Source organism: Phaseolus vulgaris, chromosome 5, assembly GCF_000499845.2.
Source record: "Phaseolus vulgaris cultivar G19833 chromosome 5, P. vulgaris v2.0, whole genome shotgun sequence".
Taxonomy (NCBI): domain Eukaryota; kingdom Viridiplantae; phylum Streptophyta; class Magnoliopsida; order Fabales; family Fabaceae; genus Phaseolus; species Phaseolus vulgaris.
The window spans coordinates 36,553,235-36,580,290 of NC_023755.2; the positions used below are offsets into that span (position 1 = coordinate 36,553,235).

At 34.3% G+C, this 27,056-nt stretch overlaps 1 protein-coding gene across 4 annotated transcripts; it reads right to left on the reverse strand.

Moving 5' to 3' along the window:
- Positions 1 to 15,910: 15,910 nt before the first annotated feature.
- Positions 15,911 to 25,117, reverse strand: LOC137835666 (DNA repair protein RAD5A). Of its 4 annotated transcripts, none has more exons than XR_011085112.1 (20): positions 24,451 to 25,079; positions 24,235 to 24,368; positions 23,753 to 23,888; positions 23,509 to 23,562; positions 23,294 to 23,419; positions 23,063 to 23,214; positions 22,795 to 22,879; positions 22,431 to 22,703; positions 22,193 to 22,339; positions 21,960 to 22,115; positions 21,233 to 21,300; positions 20,448 to 20,570; positions 20,276 to 20,375; positions 20,067 to 20,179; positions 18,864 to 19,138; positions 18,535 to 18,680; positions 18,222 to 18,315; positions 18,047 to 18,118; positions 17,250 to 17,348; positions 15,911 to 16,578 (listed from the first exon to the last, which is right to left on the reverse strand). XR_011085112.1 is itself a non-coding variant. In XM_068644271.1 (20 exons), the coding sequence occupies exons 1-20, from the start codon at positions 24,916 to 24,918 to the stop codon at positions 16,456 to 16,458; spliced, it is 3,003 nt and encodes a 1,000-aa protein (XP_068500372.1). In that variant the 5' UTR covers positions 24,919 to 25,117; the 3' UTR covers positions 15,911 to 16,455. The 4 variants fall into 4 exon arrangements, 1 of the variants encoding a protein (XP_068500372.1); XR_011085113.1 differs by having other exon boundaries at positions 18,535 to 18,735; XR_011085111.1 differs by having other exon boundaries at positions 18,860 to 19,138.
- Between the last annotated feature and the right edge of the window lie 1,939 nt (positions 25,118 to 27,056).

The window sequence follows — 27,056 nt, forward strand, 5'->3', positions numbered from 1 at the left end:
CCAAATCCAAGTGGAATGCTTGAAGATCCTTGCTTCTGGTTGTGTGTGTGTCTAGATGTATTTGAATTTGTTAATTTACTCTTTGTGATGATCCAAAGTTGTTTGATTCTAATCCTTTTGAAAAAGATGTGTTTTCTAAAGAAAGTGAAAATTCAACCTGTTGAAATGTTGATTCAATCGGTTGTTTTACACTTAGTGTGTTTTGAAAAGGATTTGAAAAAGTTTGACTTTGTTTGACTTTGCTGTCAAACTAATTCAATCGGTTGATTCAACATAATTATGTTAAGTGGCTTTAATCTGTTTTAAATTATTTAAACTGATTTTGGCTCTTGTATTAAATGTTTTGACCAACTGATTGGAGTTTAAATAAGTTGTTTTACGTCCTGGTTGTTAATCAACTAAGAGAAATCATTCAAATCATTTTTTTCAAGATTTGAAAGAGCTTTGGATCATTCTCAAGAGTGGAATAGGATTGTCATGTATTCACTGTACTTTAATCTTTGATTGTATCCATGTGTATTCCATTTCTTTCTTTCTCGATCACTGTAATTCTGTGTGAATTGGTGTTGTGCAGTTTCAGAGGTTGTTCTGAAAACTGTGTGGTATTTGCCAAAGGTGGTATGTGTTTTTGAAGGGTTCAAGATCACCACTTTGGTGTGTTGTTTATAATCAAGGTTTGATTATTTCGTGAAATTCTCAGTGATTTTTGTGGACTGGATGTAGTTATTGGTAAAGAGTGAACCAATATAAACATTATGTGTTAATCTCTCTATCCTTACACTTTTTAAATATGTTTTTGCTTTGATTTTCAACACTGTTGATATAAACAATAGATTATTTCACAAAAACAATTGGTTGATTTTTTGGAATCAAATTAAAAACAATTTTCTAATTGGTTGAACTGATTTCTAATTGATTGATTCTTCATTGTATTTCAATCTACCTTCAATATTTGCGAAAATCTTTCATAGACAATTTACCCCCCTCTTGTTTAAGGCCTATATTTATAACATTATAGCGTTTAACGTTTTCACCATTTGTCAAGGTCAACCTCTTTCGGGGCCATTGAGCCTACTTTTACTTGGGTTAAGCTCTGTCTATTGGGCCTAAGCTAAGTGGGTCAAATAAATACGTTTTAAGTGATCGGGTCAAAGCCTGATCACAACCGAACGATACACAACCCCCAGTCTCAAGCCGAACAGGGTAAGGCGAAGAGGTTTACTTATGCTTGGCAATGAAAAACGTTAGTGCAGAAGGTGGTTGACTCATGAGTTTCGAAGCGTCGCACCCGCCCAGTTGCATCTGAACAGCTGGGCGTTTATCCGAACCTTTGTTATTTTGTGTTCCCAGTTCGACATTTCGCCAACTTATTTTATTTCTTCAAGTTCAAAAGTTCTAATAGGCAGCTTTGGACCTCTCTAAATAGCGTGTTTGGAAGGGGTTTTCTTTCCCTTTTCCAATCCTCTTATAAAAACTTCAACGATCCATTTGTAAAAGTTCGTCCTTTGGCTGACGGTTCGACTTTGTTGGATGGTTTTCCTCTTTATTGGTAGCCCAATCCTCGTTTCCAGAGTGCTCGTGTCCTTGGAGACTTGGACCCAATGGAGCAAGGAATGTGCAAATTTTTGGAAAATCTCAAAGTTATCTTTGACACGTCGACGATCTTGATGAGAGAGTACCTACCGGGTTCTTTTAAAGTTTATATTGGTATACCACACTCTTTCCAACCCAAGTGACTTAGTTTAGATTTTGTTTAGTTTTGTTTTTGAATTCCTTGCTTTGATTTTCTTACAGAGAAAATTATCTCCTCAGTCAGTAAGGTCAAGCTCGCTGAGCAGATTAAGAGGATGATGGTCACTAAGAGTGCTTTGGTTACAGGCAAAACTACCTCGTGTGGGATCCATATTCAGCCCGGGGCTAGTTCATAAAAGAAAAAGGTTGGAGGCCCCGATCCCTACCGAGCACTCCAATTCAGATGGTCGGGCTTCCAATGTGAAGGTCCTGACCATCCAAGAATGTGACGTCGTCGACAACTCGAGGGGAAAAGCAAGCTTATGGGATCTGAGCTTCAATATTTGGGTCCATAATAAGTTGTGTTATCTGTTAAAGGATGATGTGGCTCGACTGAAGGAGTTTGATGAGGACTGCCTCTGTAGCGTGCAGAAAGTCTGCTTGGCCAAGTCACAACATTAATGTGCTTGACCAATGTAAAAGTAAAGGAGAGGAAAAAAGCGAAAGACAAAAAGGTTCATCAAATTACGGATCTCCAGAAGGACGTTGCTCGCCTTCAAGGGAAAAATGTCAAACTTGATTGTCTCTTATCTGAATCTGCTCGGTGGGCTAAAAAAGAAGATCAACCTTATTTACTCATAAAGTATCCTCGATATTTTGTGGGCAAATCTATTCAAGGTGATCGGGATGGCTTTGACATTGGGTTTGATAGATATCAGGTTGTTTGCTTTACAATTCGGTCGCCGATTGAGTTAATTCCTTTTGATATCTGATTTATTTTACTAGTAGGAATGATAGCGATTGGGCTAGTCCACCCTTAACCTTGGCTAAGTTGTATTGTAGATTTGTAGGAACGAAATTACCGAGTTGGTCCGATATTAGGGTTCAACTAAGTAGATTTTTAGGAATGAAATTACCAAGTTGGTTTGACCTTAAATTTCAACCAAGTAGATTTGTAGATAACAATATTACCGAGTTGGACCAGCCTTAGGGTTCGACCAAGTAGATTTTTAGGAAAGGAATTACCGATTTGGTTAGACATTTAGGTTCGACCAAGTAGATTTGTAGATAATGATATTATCGAGTTGGTCTGACCTTAGGGTTTGGCCAAGTAGAATTTTAGGAACAAAATTACCGAGTTGGTCCGATCTTAGATTTCAGCCAAGTAGATTTATAGATAACGATGTTATCGAGTTGGTCTGACCTTAGGGTTCGACGAAGTAGATTTGTAGAAAACAAGATTACCGAGTTGGCCCGACCTTAGGGTTCGACCAAGTCTATCCGTTTGTAGAAATTGTGACAGCTAAGTTGGTCTGATCATAGGATTCGACCAAGTCGGTCTGTTTGTAGAAGTCATGAGGGTCGAGTTGGTCCGATCTTAGGATTCGGTCAAGTCAGTTCGTTTGTAAAAATCGTGACGGACGAGTTGGTCCGATCATAGGATTCATCCAATTCAGTTTGTTTGTAGAAGTCATGATGGCTGAGTTGGTCCGATCTTAAGCTTCGGCCAAGTCGGTTCGTTTGTAGAAACCGTTGATGCTCGAGTTGGTTCAGTCTTAGGATTCGGCCAAGTTGATTCATTTGTAGAAACGTTGTCTACCAAGTTGATCCGATCAAAGTATTCAACCAAGTTGGTCTGATCTGAAAAATTGTTCGTAATGTAGTACAAGAATAGTAATCACAATTTATTCAATGAGGATGCCCTCGTTATTACAGGGAAAAAAATGTCATCATAAAAGTTTTCATCAAAGCAATTAAATTGTTCACCAAAGTAGTAAAATTCATTTAAAATAAAACTTAAGACTGACATGGTACCATGTCCTCGGGATTACTCCTCCGTCGAGAATTTCCAATCGATATGCTTTGTTGCATAATACTTCTATGATCTTGTATAGTATAAAAGTTTTTTCTTGTACTGCCTTTTACTGGCGAGCTATATAGGACATCGACATTATCATTCGTCATTCTTGACGCATGAGTTATGGCAAATTTGTCAAATTGTTCAATCTTTGTTGTGGGTATCTCATTTTTTTTTTGCCATAGAGTTAAAATCGAGTTATACACTATGAATAATAATGTTTACTGGAACGATGATTGTAGATCGTGAACTAGCACACCATGTAAGTTCCCAGGAAAGAGAGATGGGTCACCAATGGACGTGCTTAAATACTAAGTCTTTCCTTGTCAGAACTTTCCTAAACATGCACTTCTACACTACTAAACTCTATATTTAGTAACAAGAATAATTCTTTCTGATGTGAGATATCTTGGTAATAATGATGATGAAGCGACATCTCAGTTTCTACTGAGTACCATAAAAATTATGGTTCGGGAAAAGTGAAAAAATAGAAGAAATATTGTACTATGATCACTGTCAAGTGATTTTTTTTATAATGTATGCAACAAGATTAACATTCTCAATGAAAATGACGATGTTAAAATTGAGCATAAGAAGTAAAACAATTTTGTTCTTGCTCTCTTCCTTGGCCTTACCCTCTTGTTGTTCTCTTATCTTTTTGTTTCTTTCTACCGTTTGTAGTGGTGGCGGTGTCCGACACATTCACCTCATAGTGGAATCAGTGAAAGAGGATTTATAAGTGTTTTTTATTTTTATTTTGTCGATTGTGGACTTTTCCTTGATGACGTATCTGGGGAATGAATATGTGTATACTTGTCTAACTATTGAGGTTTGTGTATATGTGTCATGGGTAGTTAGCAAAATCATTTTTACCTGCCCCACGGTGGGCGCTAAATGTTCTCACCAACAAATCTGGGTCGAATCTTAAAGGTGGATTCCGGGTCAACCTTTCAAGACTGCCACTTTGAGATGCTTGAAGATCACAATGAGAGAAGTTCCACCTGTTGATAAGACTCTGACGACCAAGTTAGTGAGAACATTAAAATATATGAATGTAGTGTATATTACATGGAATAATGCTTACCTTTGTTTGGGGTCTCAAGGCCCTTTTATAAGACTCGTAGATCCTCATTCAGGAGTTAGAAACCACATAATAAATTGTTAATATATCCCCTTTATTTTAGGGGTGTTGATATACAAAATATCGTCTCTAACTGTTTATATTTGTTGAACTCATGATAAATAAATATAATTAACTAATTCAGTTGTACATTCAATTGTTTTTCTGTTTCTTATTTTTTTAAAGCGTTTAATGTACTCACCATCTATCAAGGTCGATCTCTTTCAGGGTCATTGGGTCTGCTTTTACTTGGGCTAAGCTCTGTCTATTGGGCCTGAGCTAAGTGGACAGAAGAAATACATTTTAAGTGCTCGGGTCAAGGCCCGATCACGACCGAACGGTACGAGTCTTTTCTAGTTTCATTTTACTTTATAAATGATTTTTTAGCATGAATTAGGATGTTAAAATATTTTTTATGTTGACTCATCCTTAACATGAATGTTTATGATATAATCTGTACATACGGTTGGGAAAAACGGGTAATTTTCCCACTAAAACAAAACCCTAACTGAGCTACCTGACAAATAATATTGAATAAATAAAGCGGAATAATAAAAGAGATAAAGAGGAAAAAACACACCCGAAAATTGTTAACGGAGTTCGGCCTGTTTATCCTAATATCCGAGCACAGCAAAAACAACTCACTTTTATTATTATGAGAGAAGATATTACAAATTGGGATATATAACAGTGAAGGAGAAGAGTTTAATTTATAACCCTCAAACCTCCTTCCCAAACAATGAACCCACCGATGTGGGACTTGGGATTAAGCCAAAATCAACAAATCTCCACCTTGGCTTAATTTCAAGTCCCACCTAAAACAAATCTTCTCAAAACATAACAAAAACAAACTTTAAGTGCTTCAAATTTGCGCCTCCGGGCGCCAACTTCAAATGTGCAAAATATTAACCAAGTCTAAACAATGTTCAAACTTGGCCCTTGTAACCACCTTGCCTTGTAGCGAACATCTTCTTTATTAGAAAATTCTTCTTTCTTTGCAAATACCCATTTGCACCCAATTGCCTTCTTACCTTTTGGTAATTGTGCCAACTTCCACGTCTTGTTCTTCTTCAAAGACTGCATCTCCTCTTCCATCGCACCTGCCCAATTACCACTCTCTAAACTCAGAATGGCTTCTGGGTAAGTGGATGGAATGTCATCAACAACTGGAAGTGCATAGGCAACCATATCCATGAAACGAGCAGGCTTCTGAATATCTCGTCTCTGTCTTCTAACTGCAATTGGCGCTGATTGTTGTTGAGATTCTTGGGTAGGAACCTCTTCCTCATCTGACTCTTCTTCTACCATAGGAGAGTCACTTGTGGTATTTCGTGTTGGAATCACCACTATCGGCTCAAACTCCACCTGCTTCCGGGCACACTCCACCTGTTGCGGAGTACTATCAGCTCCTTCTGGATTTACCTTCTTTAACATGGCAGATTCATCAAAGGTAACATCCCTGCTGATAATCGTCTTCTTTGCCTCTAGACACCACAAACGGTATCCCTTCACTCCAGGACTAAAGCCCATGAAAAGAGCCTTCTTTGCCCGTGGATCCAACTTTGATTCAATCACATGATAATATGCAATAGAACCAAAAACATGCAAAGAATCATAATCAGTTGCAGGTTTTCCAGACCATACCTCTAACGGGGTTTTGCCATCTATAGCAGATGATGGCAAACGATTGACGAGATGTTGAGCGTATGTCACAGCCTCAGCCCAAAACTCTCTGCCTAACTCAGCATTAGACAACATACAACGAACTTTCTCCACAAGTGTCTTGTTCATACGCTCTGACACCCCATTCTGTTGTGGTGTTTTTCTAACAGTGAAGTGCCGAACTATGTCACAATCTTGGCATACCTTCAGGAACGGATCACTCTTGTATTCTCCTCCATTGTCTGTTCGGAGAACCTTAATCTTCCTTCCTGTCTGGTTTTCAACTTCAGCTTTCCACTTAAGGAAAATTTCAAGCACATCATTTTTGTTCTTCATAGTAAACACCCAAACTCTCCTGGAAAAATCATCCACAAAAGTGACAAAATAATGCCTACCTCCGATTGACGTAGTCTTGGCAGGTCCCCACACATCTGAATGCACATAATCCAGAATACCCTTGGTATTGTGAATTGCAGTGCCAAACTTCACTCTTCGTTGTTTTCCCAAAACACAATGCTCACAAAATTCAAGTTTGCAAGCCTTCGTACCTTTCAACAATCCCTGCTTGGTAAGAATTTGCAAGGATTTCTCTCCAGCATGTCCCAACCTCATATGCCACAACTTCGTTGCCTCAACATCCTTCTTAGAGCTAGAAGTTGCTGCCGCTACTGTCCCCACCACTGTACTACCTTGATAGTAATACAAATTGTTTTTCATCACACCTTTCAACATCACCAGTGCTCCTGAAGTTGCTTTAAGAATTCCATCTCGCATCGTCACAACTAGGCCTTTAGATTCTAAAGCCCCCAATGAGATGAGATTCTTCTTCAACTTTGGCACGTACCGTACATCCCGCAAAATTCTGGTGGATCCGTCATGATTCCGCAGCTTGATTGAACCTATCCCAGCTGTCTTACATGGATTATCATTACCCATGTAAACAACTCCGCCATCGAGTTCTTGAAATTCAAAGAACCAATCCCGAATGGGACACATATGATAAGTACAACCTGAATCCAATATCCACTCATCTGGATACGATGATGCTGAAAGCGAGACAATTAAAGAGATATCTGATTCCACATCACTTTTGCATTCTGCAACATTTGCATCTTGCGAAACCTTCTCTTTCTTCTATAGTTTTGGACAGTCTTTCTTCCAGTGTCCTTTCTCATGACAGAAAGCACACTCATCTTTGGCAACGGCTCGACCTTTAGATTTAGACATCCATCTTCTTTCCTTTGTTTGGCTTTGGTGACGACCTCTTGCCACCAATGCTTCTTCTGATGTCGTTGATTTGGTTTTCATCTTATCTTGCTTTCTCAATTCATGACTATATAAAGCAGAACAAACAGCATCTAACGACACATTCTCCTTCCCGTGAAGGAGTGTAGTCTCCAAATGTTCAAATTCATCAGGAAGAGATGATAACAACATCAAAGCCAAATCCTCATCCTCAAACTTCACATCTAAATTCAACAGGTCTGCTACTAATTGATTAAACATAGTGATGTGTGCATTCATAGTAGTACCTTGTTGGTAGTCAAATCGGAATAACCTTTTCTTCATCAGGAGCTTGTTCTGACCACTCTTCTTCATAAACTTGTCCTCCAATGCCTTCCACAGTTTGTGTGCAGAAGTCTCGTTTTTTTACAGCGTACTTCTGCTCTCTGGACAGGCAGGATCGAATAGTTCCGCATGCTAACCGGTTGATGATACTCCAGTCTTTCTCCTCTACCTCTTTTGGTTTCTCTCCTTCAATAGCAATATCAAGACCCTGCTGAAAAAGAGAGTCCAAGACCTCTCCTTGCCACATGCCAAAATGTCCAGTGCCATCAAATATTTCCACCGCCAATTTCAAAGTGGACACCGGGAACCTCGACCATGATGACGAGGAGTCCGACACTCTGGATACATTCTTCGCTTCTTCTTCTTGATTTGCCATTACAAACTCAAAATATAATATTCAATATTACAAATAATTTCAAACAACCCAAGGGCGAACCTTCGGCTCTTGATACCACTTGTTGGGAAAAACGGGTAATTTTCCCACTAAAACAAAACCCTAACAGAGCTACCCGACAAATAATATTGAATAAATAAAGCGGAATAATAAAAGAGATAAAGAGGAAAAAACACACCCGAAAATTGTTAACGGAGTTCGGCCTGTTTAGCCTAATCTCCGAGCACAGCAAAAACAACTCACTTTTATTATTATGAGAGAAGATATTACAAATTGGAATATATAACAGTGAAGGAGAAGAGTTTAATTTATAACCCTCAAACCTCCTTCCCAAACAATGAACCCACCGATGTGGGACTTGGGATTAAGCCAAAATCAACACATACCCCCAATTACAATTGGATTCATTCAGACCAGTAAGCATTCATTTGATATAATATTTAAGACACATAAATCAGACCATAACTTTGTTATAGGTTACTAGCGATTATAGGTTACTATTATAAAATCCATTTATATCTCATGATAAATAGGTGATGACTATCTCAGTAAGGGGACACACTAAACTCTACTTTATACTTTTATTCTTAATTTATCATCATCTTTGTGCTCCTACTGACTTAAGCATCGGGGAGTGTTTTGCAGGTGGACCTCCCCCTCTCATCAAAGACTAATGAAAAGCTCGTTCCCTGGGGAATACTCAGTCCTCACCGAGTTGCACTCCCTGAGTTCATTTCGAGTAGGAACATAATCTATACTGAAAATTCATTTGTCATGTAAAAGAAACAGATAAAGACTTATTCAAATAGTTTTCTTACTATGAATATTCACGAGGTTTAAAGTGTTAAGGACAGAAACTATATCTAACCCCTTTAATAACATGAAAATTTTTATTGGGAAAATTTTATCTGCACACAAATTTAAGCTCAAGATTGTATTTGAAAAAAAACTAATGAACATATTAAGTACGACAAGGTCAAGAATAATATAAAAAAATTATAAAATTTTGTCATGAAAATAACTAGCTTAAATGATGCCTGAATTTTATTAACAAAACTACAAATATTTTGTGAGAAACTATTACTTGGTTTTGATAAATAAATATGTATATATCTATTTAATACTTGTGATAAATATAGATATACATGTAAGGTCCAATAAAGTAAAAATTTAAATAGAATAAGGTCCAATAAAAAATACTATAAATAGGTGATATGCTCAACAGGTAAGTAAAGTGATTTTTATTTGATTATTAAACAAATTGATTTTGACTTTATCATTGAAACATCTTACAGGTACACACACTTACCCGATAGCCACCATAAAACGAGAAGCCGAGAGAGAAACTTGACCAAGAAGTTAAGAGATCTCATTCAACAACCACACGTTAATCTCAACCCATATAATTAAGCCCAATCCAGCTAATCAAATACCCATAAGCCCAAGACGTAAGAGATAATTCGAGAGACTGAAGAGAAGAAGAAAATTAATTGTTTCTAAGACACTATAAGAACAATACAAATATAAATTTGTAACAATAAGTATGTTTACATACTATAAAACATTTTTCTTTTATAACTTAAAGAGTATAATTCTTTATGCATGGCAGTCGACTATAAATCATGTTACATATGATTTTTAAAGTGGTTAGCATTAAAATGGAAAAAAAAAACTTAATGTATATATAAATTTGTTATTAAATGATGATACAAATTTCTTTTCACTTATATCATTACTCTAATGTAAAATCATTTTTAACAGTAAGCAAAAATAATAATAATAATTTTACATGCATGCAATGTTAAGTTTATAATTTGAATTTAAATGGATTTAGAGGAGATTTAGAGGAGTGATAAAGAAATGAAATGGTGAGAAAAAATTGTATATTAAAATATAGACTTGAAATGTAAAAGTGCAAAATTATGAGAACTTTTGAAATAGAAAAAGACACTGATCTTGCTATAGTTATAAACGATGACATATTCGTTATTTGTATTTATTCTCTTTATCTCTTATATTTTCTATCGTAATATTTTCTACCGTAAGACAGTCAAACTACGAGACAAATTTTAGGTTATTGATAAAGACTTTTTTATAAAATGTATATCATATCAGGATATCACTTTTAGATCGTCTTATAGATGTAATACTTAGAAACTTAATTTATTTAAGTGTTTTAATACTTTGTATAATATTTGGGAAAATATTTAAAGAAACAAAACTAACTTTTTTTTAAGTTTTCTTATATTTTATAAGGGTAATGTACCAATATTATTAACCATGGAAGGTTATTTTATGGTTGTTTTTTTAGGATCAATTCACTTTGTAGTATGCTATAGTGTTGAAGTATTGTGTCATTTTCTTTGGACGGGAATGCATGGTGGTGAATTACGTGCTTAAGAAGGTTCAAAAGAATAAAATAATACTAGAGTAGTAAATAAAAATTATAGTAGTATTATTTTTATACTACAAGAATTGGAGTAATAATATAACAAAAAAATTATATATTTGAGTGTACAATATAAGGATTAGAAACCAATTGGTTGAGATATGATATCACTTATCCATTATCCAAACCCTTAATAGTGTGTTTGGATAGAGAATTTGAAAAAGATTATTTTTTTAAAGATGATTTGTTTATAAAGAACTTGAAGAGAATAAGTCATTTTTGTAGAAAAATTAAAATAGTCAATAACAAAATATCTGTTTAGGGAAAGAAACTGAAATTTTATATTTTTATGAATAATTGTGTTAATTAAAAGTGGAGAATTTCAAATTCTTCATGTTCTCATACACATATGTCTTTTAAAAAGTTAAAAAAAAATCATTTGTCTTATTTTCATATTTTTTTCTCGACTTGATTTTAGTTGAAACTAATATTGAAACATTATTAAGATAACTATTTTTTGGTTGATGTTAATTAGGATTTCTTAATATTGATTTTGATAATGTTATTTATCTTGAAAAATAAATTTACTATTTTCTATCCAACTTGCAAATAATAATCAAATTGTTTTTAAGATGAATAATTAATTTAAATCTTAAAAGGGGTAAGAAACATGATCACAATTTTTTCTGAAAAATGTATATTACTGTAAGAAGAGCCATGAGATTGTCAGTGACAATGTACAAGTTTCATCCACTGCAGTATTATCTACAGGAATAGAAGACAACAAAAATGGTGGTGAAGTGGAGTAATGGTGAATTCCCCTTCCTAAAAAAGCTTCTTACCAGTTATCTAAAATCTCTTCTCCCTAAGAAAACTCATCAAAAATTACACCTTGACAGCACCCACCTACAAAATTTGACACTGGCATGGTCATCTGAAGATTCTTTGACACTGCTATAGATGCAGATTCACAGGAATATCGTCTGACGCTTGATTGAAATAGCATTCCAGCACAGGTATTGATGTATCAGATGTTGAACCAGCGACATTCTCTGGTGATTTTGTTGTTGCTGCAGGAGCAACATTCTCAGGTGGTTTATCAGATGCTGCAGGAGTCACACTCTCAGGTGGTTTATCATCAGTTTCAGAACTGAGTTCCTTCTGTGGTTTATCAGTTGTTTCGGAACTTTCTTTCAACAGTGGTTTATCAGTTGTTAAAAGTCCAAATGATGGTGAACGGTCACTCTCGTTTTCGCTTTCTTCAGTATCTTCTTCATCGGGAAGCTTTTCTAAATCTATATTCCAACGAATGGGATAATATGCAACAGAAGAAGACCCAGCTGTGTACACTCCCATGGTAGAAGGGATACTCTCTGAAGTTTTATCAGCTGTTTTAAGAGTGAAACTCTCTGAAGTTTTATCAGCTGCTTTAGGAGTGAAACTCTCTGAAGTTTTATCAGTTGTTTTAGGAGTCAAACTCTCTGAAGTTTTATCAGCTGTTTTAGGAGTCAAACTCTCTGAAGTTTTATCAGCTGTTATAGGAGTGACACTGTTTGATACTTGACCAGTTGTTTGAAGAGTGACACTCTCTGATGCTATACCAGTTGCTGGAGAAACTCCAGATGTTGGAGAATCTCGAGACTGTTTGCCATCAACCATTGGATATTTGTCGCAAACAGTTTCTGCATCTGTTTCCTTGAGACTGGAATCTTCTGCTGTTGCTGCAGAAGCAGTAGCCAAAGCCTCAGCTGCGCGCCTTCTCATTTTTTCCACACTCTTTAGCTTGAAACTGGCAAGAAATACCTAATACACAAAGAGAGGTTCAGAGTTAGTTTGATCATTTTCTGAAGAATGCACCAAAAAATATGCATGTTTTACGTAAGTTGAACTAGTTAAGGACATTTTATAAAGAACAAATTTTAAAATTGTACAACAATGGTTATATTATATTTTAGACAATGTATGTGTACTAATGAAGTAAAAAGCTTCATACATCAACATGGGAAGCCGCAATGATTGGCCCAACAACGGAACCTCCAAAAACAACTCCATTACTGCCACATAGTGAAAGGGTCCACCAGTTATGTACTCTATGCGCATCATCCTCACCAGGGATGAAGGTATATTTTCCAGATAGTGACATAATTTCAAAGCGCCCCTGCATGTACATCATACAAATTTAACATGAAACATTGATTACATATATATACACAAACATAATAAAGGAAGAAATAAAAAGGTAAAGAAAAAACTAACACATGTAATTGTTTATACCTCCCACTTCACAGTATCAGTACTTGGAAGACCGGGCTTGCTAAAGACAGCGCTCGATATGGAACCCACAGCAGAAAGTACGCAAACAGTTTGAGAGCATGTTTTAGCAAGTTTTGTAACCTTTTCTACCACGTCCTGCGAGATAGGCAAAAACACAGTAAATTCCTAATTAAGGTTTCTAAAATACTACAGAAACATGTAATGTAACATGGTATAATGTAGTTATGTTCCCTTGTCTTAAAACCATGCTACATATATCTAGATAGATTCTAACTGTCTAAAACCAACTCCAAGTATCTGAAAGTTAGTTATAGAGTATATGATCCTTCACATGCAATGCCTCTTAACAAATTGGCATGACCATAATGGAAAAAAAATTGTAAATATAAACCAAAGAATTGTTTGATCTTACCTCCCCAACATTCACCCTGATCTGGTGAGGGACGAAGCTAGTTCCAGTCTCTGTTTACGCATGTCCACCAAGTTTTGAAACACCACAAATGATCAGATTCAAAATACCAAGCCAATAAACAACAATGTAAAACTTTAGTCTATATCGGAGGTTAAAGTTCATAGTTCTACCACCTTTTCACTGCTCATCTTTGGAACGTTGATAATGGGCTTGATTGAGTTTTGCAAGAAGAAAGCGCAAATCTTTTAACAAATAACATAAGCATCTAATATGTAATAATACCATGTTTTTATCTTTTCTTAACTATGAGTATTTGCAACCAGACATTTGACTTAAAAGCCCAACCAACAGGGTTGAAAAACTTGTAACAAGATGACCAAATTTGACTTCTATTAAACTACTTCACTGTATCATCCAAGAAAAATGCTAATAAGCACAATCAGAAGAACGAAAAACACTGATCAGTTACATTATCGAAGTCACCTTCTTTGTTCTATTCTATCAAATGCAGACTATTAATCTGCATTGAATTCTTGCAAGACCCTTTTAACTATCCGGGGTCAAAAGAGTTTTACAAGATGATAACTCAAATCTTCAACAAATAATACACGCATGTATATAAGAAGCATATAAAAGAAAAATTCATGTGGTAATATATTACCAATGGTAGGAACTATATCATGAGGAGGACGTCCTCGGCCTCTGCCCCTGAGAGGCCTACCCCTCTTCTTCTCTCTTTCATCTGGACCCAATACTGGGTTTTTGTTTTTGGAATGATCTCTCTCGGCCATATTACGAATGCAGAAAGACACTGATGAAACTGTGACTATGCGAACTGCAATGTATAGTTTTCCTAATGTTTTGGAGTTACTTTCTGTCTCAGAATATAGGTTTCATTTATTTATAGCGATACAGTGATGTTGTTAAGAGTAAAAAAACGAAGGCATATATCGGATACGTTCTGAGAGTGATAGTTGCCGGTGCCATTTTAACTAACTTTGTGGAAGATATCTGAACAGCTTTAGCTTAAATTTTAACGCTTCTTTTTATAGTTTTAGCACAAAAACAACGTAAGTTATAAATTATTGTTAGAGAATAAGACAAAATAAGGTTAAGGTTAAACATGGTATTTTTCAATGGTGTCAAAAACTAATGTTTTAAAAAATTATGAACTGACAAAGACATTTAGGATTATCAATCATTGTGAAAGTACGAGATGCATGCAAACGTCAACCTGTTATCAGCGTAACAAACTTGCATCAGTAACTATTCAGCAAAAAGAAAACTTGAATCAATACTAAACATATAAACTCAATAACTAACTCCAACTTCCAGTAATAAAAGATAACTGCCTATTAAATGACAAACAACTAAGTTAACTGCTTAACAATAACTGTCTCTTAACTAACTTAACTGACAATAGACCAAGCTAACTATTAGTGTGATATTTAATGCAAAGCCGAGGGAAGCAGACAACAAACTGTTATGGAGTTACAGTGGACAAGAAAAGCCAGCCGAGGGAATACCATTAAAATTGAAATAGACCCAATTTACAACCAAGCTCTGAACAACTGTTACAAGAAGGGCTTTGTTTCTCCATGAGACTTTTCAATGGTACATAAAAAGTTATCCAAATTGATCCCTAGATAAAAAGGTAGTAGAAGATGGTTTTTAACTTTTGGAGGGTATTGGGTATATTAGCACTGATAAGTGTGTTTTACATCGTATAAACAGAATTATAATATTCGTTACACTGTTTTAATTTCTAGGTATGTATAGCTAATGTTAAATACTAGTGTGTAATGTTGCTGCTGATATAAACCCAAGTTGGGAATGCAGCAAGGGCTATTATTACTAATTAAACTACTTTTTTTTTTCACCAAGGAAATGGCAGAGAAAAAAGGTAGAGGGAAAGATGTTGTGGCTGGTTAAAGTCAAGGTGAAGGCAAAAAATGGAGACTGGGTGCATGTAATATTTTAAGCAATCCAACGTAAAAGTGTAAGTCACCTACTTCAATTTGACGTTGCCGCTGGGAATGTTTATTTTCATAACTTAATCTTCCTTTTTGTTGAAAGGAAACGCTAGAAGAAAATGTGCTGGGGCTGCTGTCAACCCTAAACATTCAACAAGTCAAAGTGATGCAAACAATGTTTAGGATCTTTATCTACAAATTATTGCAACCTTCTTTTTGCTTGTCTTTGGATAAATTATAAATGAAAAAAATTGTCTATTTATTAAGAGATTCAGATCGTTGGCAGATCAATGTCTATTTCCACGTAATTTTGCCAAACCATGTACTAAGGTCTGAGGTTTGCTATTTCTAACAGTCATATTGCCTACTTGAATTTAAATTCCTTCAATTTAAAATTTTATTTTTTAATATTTCATTCAATAATATCATAACAACAATCATGATCCACACGAAATAACTTCGAGGGAAAGAAAGGAAACCAGACAAATACACAGACAAGCATATCAATAAGTAATTACTCAAGGAGTCTTTCCTTCCAAATTGGGAGTTACTCATTTTCAATTAAATAATTGTTGAATTACGTACGTACCACTGGACATGAAATTAGATCGACAAAGTAAGAAATATATTACAAATTTAATTTTGAGATCTACGCTTCTATTATCAAGTCCAAACATGAAGGGGAATTCCCTTATTTTTTAACTTAAAATATCAAACAAAGGGAAATAAGCCCCTCTATTTCCTCCCTTTCCACTCTTTCCCGTCTCCCAAACAGAACAAGAGCATATGTACCCAATTGCAACAAAGATGTTAATCTAATTTGCACCTTCCCTTTCAGACAGCCTAAGTCGAGAAGGGGTTGATCAAGATATCTACTGATCTTGATATTGGTATGGAAGTTGCGAGCTAAAAGGCGACTCCCTGGCACACTTGCAGCCAAAGATGCATCTTCATGTTACAAGTAACATACACCTTGCAGTCACCAGCAATAAAAGAAGACCAGGGGGTCCAAAAATTGTGAAAGCGCTGATGCACCTAACAGCAAGCAAACATGTTTCCACTGCCTCAGTAGTCTAAGTAAAAAGCATCTTTAACTCCTCAATTCGTGCACTTCGTACTTCTTGATCAGTCAAGGCACCAGAAATCATTCGTTGTTTACGTGCTTGTACTGCTTCCATTCTCTCCTCAACGGTCCCCTGCAATGTTAAATGCAAAACAAATGCCACATTCAAGTCAATAATAAGTTAATAATTGATACCAAGGTAAAAATTCACAAAATTTTGTGATAGACTACAAACAGACATGATGACAAGAGATAACAAATTATCCATATCACTTATTCTATTTCTTTTGATCCGTCTTTAATTTTTGTAAGAACCGAGAAATACAATATTTTTTCTTCATTTTAATAAAATAGTTGTAGAAGTTCACTGTTTTACTCTTTCTCTTTCCACCCACACAATAAACACATCTTTAAATTAATTAAATATTAGAAGACACATAATTAGAGAACAGAGTAATTAATATGATCTTAAATTTTACAAACTGACAAATAAACAAGAACAAAAATCCTCCAAAAAGCCGACAATGGAAAAGTTGCGAAAGAGTAACATCAATGAACCAATCTGAAATTGCACTCAAAGCAAGATCACCTCAACAAAATTTAAGTAATTCCATTAAAAAATATTATATATATCAGATATTTAATTAGAAAGGTTGAAGCCCAGTTCAGCCAAGCTATAAAACTTCAGCAGTTTACTACCAGATTTTGTGTACCCATGGAAGCAATTAACAGGCCTGGTAAAAATATATAATAATACAACCATGATACAAACATGATTTTCCAAAATTGGGATATCAAGCATACCTTCACAATAAACCGTGTAATGGACACCTTCTTTGTTTGTCCAATGCGATGAATACGCATAACAGCTTGTTCCTCAACAGCTGGATTCCACCATGGGTCCTGTCCAAAGTGAATATCTATAATCCATAAAACTGGAAAACAAGTACTTTCCAAATGGCATAATAATAATGTCATTTATTGATTGTCCATCAAACATTCGGATGAAACTTTCAGAATTCTATATACATGTTGCACATACAAATTGTGCATATTAAATTTCTTTGTCCAAAACATACAAAAAAACCTAACTACTGTAGAATACAAAAAATGTTGTAAACTTATACAGAAACTACTAAAGGTAATGGTGAGTTTATAATAATTTAAATTTGATGTCACACTAAACATGATTTTTAAATCTTTAAATGACAATGTGATGCAAATATTTTGCTCTGTGACTAACTTATCCTAAATGATGACTAAAGAAAATGCCATGCGTTGTGTTACTAAAATTTTAAAATTCTGTATAAAGAAACAAAACCAAATATTTGGTAAGTTATAAGGGTAGTGGACAATGGTGATTTTCATTTCAATAATGTATGGAGAACATATATTATACACTCACTAAAGATCATCAGTTTTGGTCACTTTTACTTTTTATATGTGCATCAAATGCTGGTAACAATAATTTTGTCAAGGATGAGTTTTCTTCACAGTCAATTTGATCAAAAGCTCAGATCATGTGGACCATGTCCAATTATCCAAATGCAAACTTATTACACTATCCTCGTGTGATATGGTTAAGAAAAGTTTGTGCATACCATGACAAAAGCATTAGAAGCTGCAGTTAGATTTATACCCACTCCACCAGCTTTTAGTGACATTAACAACACCTGATGCATGAAGAAATAGGTACTGATGGTCAAAAATAGTCAATGCATTGAACCAGCCTCTCTACAATGTCAAGGAAAAAAATGAGAGGAAGTAGCTCAAGACCAGAGTGGTGCTGTCCTCTGAAAATTGCTTGATTACTTTCTCCCGCTGCTGCAGATTCAGAGTCCCATCAAGACGAACAAATGAAATGTTATTCCTGTAGATGTTCACAAAGAAACAAACCTCCTTGGTATTTTCATTGCAAAATTTTAAACCAGGAAAAGGGTAACTACGCTCATAGCAATCATCAAAGCTGCATCAACTTAGAAAGAACAGTAATATTACAACACAATGAAGAATTCACCGGGTTTTTCTCCCACAAGAACAACATCTTTCCAAGAATATGATATGATTCAACCAGCAACAAAAATCTTACCGAGTGAAAGGGATCTGCAAGAGGTCCAGAAAAGCAGTCCACTGGCTGAAAACAATGCTTTTGGAGCCTGATGAGCAAAGGTTTTTAAGTTCATTCAAAAGAGCAGTCACCTTGCACGACTCTACCCAGTTCTTCTCAATATCCACCTGAAACCGATTATCAGTAGGGGCAGTGATTAGATCCTGCCTGCTGACTGCTTTCCTGTAAATCAGACATGTGCCATAACCAAGATTCATCAGAAAAATACTGCAATGAAGACAATTTTGAACTTCCTTCTTTCAAAGTTAAATAGAAGATATCCAAAACTATAATAGCTTGATAATACCTACAAACAGGACATAGGCCAGAAGTAGCATTTCGGAAACTTGCCAAGAGGCATTCCCGGCATAATCGGTGAGCACAAGGCGTCAACACTGCATCTTCAAATGCTTCAAGGCATATTGGACACTCTCCTTGCTCCCCTTTACGTAGCTCTTCCACAACTTCTTGAACATACGCCAGTGAAGGTGCCTCTTTTACTTCACCATCTGAAGTATTATATGTTCCTCTAAGGAAGCGCTTAGCGAGTTTGCTTAGATCCGCAAATTCTTGAGTATCACCTCGACTAAATGAATCAATTGTTACCATGACAATAAGCTAACTTCTGAAGAGTTAACAACTTTATAGTACAAGCGTCAAAGAAAACATAATCACAAGAGTGCTTTTCAATCACATTGCACTAAACAAGCTTCCCAAGAAACATCAAATGTAAAACAAGCAAAGCTAAGATAATCATCCTGCGGCATGTTGTGTTTGATGCAATCAAAGACATCAAACTAGTACAAACACTTCTTACACACACATTGGAATTCAAGAAATAAAAATGTCTGTGATGAACCTACAACATAAAAAACATTTTCCAAATACTTTAGACAATTGAATGATGCAAATAAAATGTTCATGGGCCACCAAAAAGGATGTGTTGTAAAAACAGGCCCCAAAGTTCCAATCCTATTGTGAACCTAAGTATTTCACCCTAAAAATTTATGTCCCTCACTCCCTCCAAATATAGTACACGAAAAAAAATATAATATAACCCCTCCTAAATATTGTGTTCACGCTATGTCAATTATATAAAAGGACTTCCTAGTTATCACTTTTGCTTTCACTTTTCAGCTTCCACAATGCTACCGTCATCCAGCATGCCATTATTCTATTATCATTATGATCAATTTTTTTAGTGTACTAAAGTTTTAGTACTCTCAAATTCAAGTTGGAAACTATAACTAGATTATAGTATATTTCAAAGATCAGTGCGTATATAAATTTTAACTCTCTTGTACTGAAATTTCTTCTGAAATTGAAAACTAATCAAACCTGACCAATAAACTCCTTATATTAGCTTATGAATAGAATGAAGTAGGCCAGAACATTTTAAAAAATTTGAACAGATTAATTGTTAGCACAACACGTCCTTAAAAACCAAATGATCATACAAGATGCTTACAATTACAGTAAGTTGTGCAGACAGCAAAATTTCGGTACAAAATTACCTCATTACAAGGAATGGATGATCGCAACATTGCCGAAGACGTAAAAGTAACTCCAATATTGAAGCGTAATTATGAAGAACACGTCCTTGCTCAACGTACTGATCAAACTTTACCTGCATAAATTTCATCAACAGGTTGGATCAGTGTGAATTGTTTCAATGCCAAAAAAATAAGGTAAAAATATTAAATTTAGATTAGATCCATAATACCTTAGATCTTTTGAATAGAGCTCCGTAAAAGTCCTTTTCAGCTTCTGTCTGTTCACAGTAAGTTATCTGCATATCAGCTGGAGGCAGAACTAAAATGGGCCTGCAACAAACGGTGAGTTAATTGAATAAACTACTTGTCAAAATAGCAAAGGTCTTTAATCAGATCACTGACTTGCCCTCTCGATCTGTGCTATGTTTGGTTCTCCTCAACATAATTGCCTTCAAAATTGATTGAACTAACTTGAACCCTCTTTCATCGCCACCCTCGAATGGTTTCTGAATAAGTTTGTTCCACCTGGATTGTCATATAAAGCAAATTTTCAGAGTCCAGCAGTAGGCTGCAGCCACATACCCACTTAAAAGGATTGAACAATCAAGGTCATTAACAGAGTAGTAATAACTTCTAATAAAATGTTAAGCATTCATAACATCCAACTTGATTCATGCTTCGCACTCCAGTTAAGTTACACAAATTTAAACAGGGAAACATTACTTTCAAGGTGTGAAATTTTTACATCCATAGATGCCATTGTAATCAACCAACAGAAGTTCGAAAGGCTAAGTAAAAAGGATGGTCAATCAGACCACTTGTCTTAAGCTTACACAAGATTTATAATATAAAATCATAAATTCCATGTGCAAGTCTTGTTCTTATTGTTTCAATCCTTGAAAGAAAATAACGAAAGTTCCAACTTCCCTAGAATGTACAGTATTCTAAAATTCTAAATACAGTTCGAATTTGAATAAAAACTTCAGATTACACAATATTTAACCTCCCCTCCCCCCCAAAAAAATCTAAATCTAGCACTATTCACCATCCAGAAATGGCCTTCAGAAATAAAATAATAAAAAAGCAGCTAAAAAAGCCTAATCATGAAGAGAAAAGAGGGAAAAAGTAGAAAACATTGGACATAATAAAGGGCGAAACAAATTGACCACCAAGAAAGATGACTTTACCAGGCCCAATGACCCCAAGGCTCTATTCTCAGAAACCGCAGAAGACTGTAAATATCCTCAAGGCTGTTCTGTAGATTAAAAAAGGCTCATGTCAGGAAGCATAAAAACTACATCTGTCATGAGACTGAGTCGTGACTACTCCAAAATAAGCCAATACAAATACATGAGAAGCAGGTCATATGAAAACTTTGAAGTAGAGACTCATTTGGAAAAAAATCCCAAAATTGATGTTTTCATACCCAGAAACATTTGGCATTGAAAAAAGAACAAAGTATTCCACAAACTAAGGATTTGACAGCATTGTCAGCCATATGTGTATTGCAGACCGAGGATTATACTGTTTAAACGCATTTCCAGCTGACAGCACTATAATAAAAACATGAATAATAATGAGACTATGATGTCAGATAGATTTTAGAATTTCCAGCTCCACAGCTCAGCACAAATGAGCAAAATCTCATCAACCAGGAAACTAAATTGACATGGATAGAATCTAATTATACTACTCAAAGATGGAAACTACAAAACACTGTCAAAGCTAAATAAAGATTTCATAAGCTTAATCATACAATATAGCCTTGGTGCGAGCCAATCAAAGGTTTCTGGCATATCAAGTTAATGCATCACATAATTTAGGATCAGTATAAATTAATTTGTTAATTAATCCACATATACCAAAAAGAAATTAGTCAGCCATGTGATAGAGAAAGACTAGTTTATAATTCACCTGAATTGGGGTGCCTGTTAGACACCAACGTCTGTCAGCACTTAGAGCAGCAGCTGCAACAGAAACTTGGCTTTTAGAAGATTTTATGGTATGTGCTTCATCAAGAACAACTCTAAACCACCGAATTGAGAAGAGTCCACCATTATCATCTGCATTCTGCACATAGGACAGATATGCACTAGTTGAAAAGTCTTGAAAAATGAAGTAAATAGGCAGTATCAGAGATGGTATACCTCGCTTGAAAATTCAGAGGACAAAATTCCATATGTAGTAATTACAATATCACTCTGAGCCAGACTTTTTGCATCTTTTTGCCTACTTTGTCCATAGTGAACATATAGAGACAGAGACCCAGGATGCACATGAGTTTCAATCTCTGCCTGGAGAAATTGACATATGAATACAATGTGAAATTACTTTGAAGTGGAGAAAAGCAACAAGAGAGCTTCATATTATAGACAACACTAATACCTTCCATTGCCCAAGAAGAGTCATCGGACATATTATCAAGTTGCCACCGCTTGTTAGAGAATTCCTTTGCTTCGTTGGTTTATCAAAACCAGAAAATTTGGTTGCCTTCTTGGGTATGTTTGAAAAAGTATGCACTGTATCACTAACTTCACCTCCTTCAGTACAGGACTTGGTTATGGGTTGATTGCTTACTGATTCACCCTTTCGTGAATGGGCAACTAGAAGGGATATGGTCATGATGGTCTTTCCAAGCCCCATAGCATCCGCCAAAATCTTCAAATTCACCACAAAATAATACATTACAAATGTTGAACAATGTGAAAGCAAGAAAAAAATTTCAGGGTTAATTCCTGAAGAAACATACTCCTCCTCTGGCCATTTGAAGGGTGCTGGGAAATTCAATTGTAGCTTCACCAGAAAATGCATTCAAGTAAACAATAAGCTCCCTCCTAACAAGTACAAGAACAAATACTTCATCAGAACCACTCATTGGTTTTTTTCTATGTGTTAAACAAGATTTTAAATTGTGATCCAGAACCACAATTGTGGCCACATCTAATGCATTTGTCCACAATTTGGTACCCACAATGCAAACAATTTAAAACCATGATATTAAATAACCACAGGCATACTTGTCAACCAGGCGATATGCCTCCCAACATGGATGGAGGGTTGTTGCTGTCTCATCCATGCATTGTCCCTTCTCCATCTGGATCATCCAATAAAGCGCCTGCTTTTGATAAGGCCGTAGATCGCACTGAAGATTAGCAGGGGGTTCCATTTCCTGAACATCACTAACTGGTTAAAGATTACAGCACCAGTTATAGGTATAAGTAAACAGTGCATTTCTCATAATATAGCACCTCTAACTCTGCGCTTGATCCAACACCAACAATATTCTCAACCTCAATTTCAGAAATAGAATCCTCATTGTCATTCTCATGGCCATTTTGAGAAGGGTGCTCAAACTTGGCACGTGGTAATGTTACCTGAAGAGAATATCTCTGGTTAAAGAAAGGTACCATGCAAAAATGTTCACAGAAATAGTCACAAACCAATTACATCTGTCATTTTGTACCCTTTCACTGAGAGGACGCTTGTTGGAATAGAAATCGCCTGGAGTTAACTCTGCCTAGAAATCAAGTAATGGAAGTCAATATTTGAGTACAATTCTTTAGAGTTACTTGAGAGTTACCTTATCCAACAATATAAGCTAACTCTGCAAGCATTAAGAAAATATCACAACTTTCAACTGAATATATCAATGATATAAAAGATGTTTTCTAAATGATAGAAAACAGAAACACTGTGCCAACAACCACCTTTTTAAAAGGGTTTAAACCCAGCAACCGAAACAGTGTTGGTAGTGGATGAAACACTGATTCATCAGTCGAGTTGGCAGCATCCTTGAGAGAAACCTGGTGATGCTTACTAAACATTGAACTATTTATAAATACACTGAAAGAGATACCAAAAGCAGACAGAAGTCAGTTTTCACCATAAAAAAAAACATTAAGGTTTTAAAACAAACTTTGTCATAAACACTCTTCTAGGAAATGAAAATTATAAAGAGAAAATGAAATAAGCTTTCTTATAATAGAATGAACTTGTCTAGTATTAATTTCTTGAAATTTTAATTTTTACCTTGCATACTAATTATAGTTTATGAAAATCTTATTTCATTCTTGTTTTCAACTTTTAGTGAATAAGTTTATCTAAATCCTTCATACAATGTAGTAACAAAGTAAGTATAATCCCTGTACAGTGGCAAGCCACCTGCCATTTCGCATTGAACATTACATACCTCACTGACAAAATAATGGAGTCCATGATGCCCAAAACTTGAGGAGCAAATTTGCACTTCCCCTCAATCTTAACCTTATGATCCCTCACGAGAGGCAAAAGACACCGAGCCCATTCGTTCGGTATTCTACCAATCTGCTAAACCCAAAGAGCAGTTAATAAAAATAATAACATAAATAAAACTGACCAAACTCTATCACCTCATACACAACACAACCTCCCCAGCTTGTTCAGTGGAGAAACGAACTATCTCCGAACACGCCGCAGCCCGTCCAAACCCCCTCCCCGGAGAGGGCGAGGATAACTTGATCGGAAACTTGAAAATCACGGTCTCGCCGGTGTTTAGAGTCCTCCCTTTACACGTGGACAAACCCGTCATTTCTCCGCAACTCACAAACCACCAATCATCACTGTTATTATTATTATCGAAGCTGCGTTGTTCACTGAAGCTAGGCTTGGCAGTGATAGGAGTGGAAGGGGAGGGTTTGGGAGGAGAAACACGTTGATTGTTGGGGGGCGTGGGATTGAATCTTGTGGCGGTGGGAGTATCGAAGATGATGTTGATGGCGGCATTGACGTCGTTTTTTGCCATGTGGAGTGCTCTGATGATTTCCATGTCGGAGAATTCTGAACCCACGACGGATCTCACTGTGGACAAGTGGTGATCGCCGACCTTGCTCCCCATCGGAACCCTAATCCTAAGTTCTTGATTTGGCACAGGAGTTCGAAAAATTGATAGAAGAAAAAGAGAGAGTGAAAAAGCACAATTCTAAACTCCAAAAGACGCGCCAGAACTGAGTGACGGTGAAAAATGAGATATTATGTTATCTTGGCGTCATTTCCCTTGCATTCCCGCCATATCTATCATCTCATTTTATTGTGCTGATATTAATTACACCAACATTACCTGATATTTCACACTTCATTTATCACTTTTTTTATTGTATTAATATATTTAATTTTTATTTTAAGTTCAAATTAAAATAAAATTAATAAATTTTAAATATTTAAATTTGTGAAAAATATTATACAATTGTGTTAAAAGTATCAAACTAATTTAATTAAAATTTGTATATGAAAGTAAAAAGTTTAAGTATTTACTTAATATAATTATAAATAAAAAATATTCATTTTGGTATTGCATCTACATCATTCATTATCTATGATATTTTTATAACTGTAAATATTTTTTTAAAATTAATTAACTATTTAATAAAATTATTGATTTTATAAATTTTCTATGAACATATTCTTTTACAAAATTTTAAAAAAAAAATTAATAATTAATATATTTTTATTTCTATCCTAATAAGAAGATGAAGATACAACACTCACGTGTTTCACATAATATATAGAAAGAATAAATATTTAATATTTAATATTTTTATTTTATTTTAATTATTTATAATATAATATTTACATTCAAATATTTATAACTAATTTACATCAATATCTACTAAAAAATAAATTTTATTAAATTCAAAAAATAACAGATCTGATTCATAATATCTATAACAATATACAAAAGATTATTACTTTTTTCTCTATGTATATAAAAATATATTATATATTATTTGCTAAGAAATTTACTATATATTAGTTAAAAGATTATTATAAATTATTTAGTATAATAATATTATATAAAAAATATGAATATAAATAAGTTTGTTTCCGATAATTATTTTATAAAGAATATATAATTTGGTAAATTTTTTTTGTCATCTTTTAATTAGATAATTTTATCTTCCAATAAATAAAAAAATTACTTTTTCAAATAAAAATAATAATTGAATATTTAAAAAAATAATAATTAAATAATTTTTTTAGAAAAATAACAGGCATATGATTGTTTAATATTATTTTTACAAAATTATATACATATATTTTTAAATAATATTTTCTTAATTAATTATTCATACAAATTATAAAATTATATTTTTTTAATGTAATAAAAATGTGACTACATGTGTTTTATCTTTAATTAGTGTAAGTTTGTTTGCATTTAAATTAAAAGTATTTTAAAAGCTTTCTATTGAAAATATAAACTTTTTAATTAAACTAATCTCAATGTTTTTCTAATCTTGTATTTTTATTGAACTCACAACCTTAAAAATAAATGTTTATGTAAAAGCACATAAAAATGTATGTATTTTAATATATATTTGTGCATGTTAATTTAATAGCCTAAACAAAGTCATTATTTTCAAATTATAAATAATTTTTAAAGAAATTATGTCAGATTATTTAAAAATATAGATACACATTAAGTACTTTTTTTTCAATATAATTAATGAATAAAATATTAAAATACCTTCTAATGAAACTTAGATTAAATAACCCTACGTTTAATTATATCACTTATAAATATACAAAAAAGTTTTTCTAAATTCAATTCTATACATTTAAAAAAATATTTTCCAGCTTTCCCGGTTCGTTGTTATATATTAATTCAACGATTTTCACATCTATTCATCAGCTCACTTTTTATAAATTGAGTTTTGTTTATAGTACTTAGTTTTTAAACTACAGTTTTGCAATTCCTCAATGTTATAGAAGAATGTGAATAATTTTGAAATCATTCAAAGAATCAAAATTATTAGAAAAAATGAAAAAATTATGTTAACCAAAAATTATAAAAAAAACTATAGAAAAAAAAAACAATGTACTTTGATATTTTATATATATATATTTTTTATTTTATTTTTTTATTTTTTTTTAAATTATTTAAATTATCAATATTTTTTATACCTAACATAAAAGCTTTAAAAAATTATCAGTATTTTAAGAAAATACATAAAGTTGTTGCATAACTGTGGGTAAACA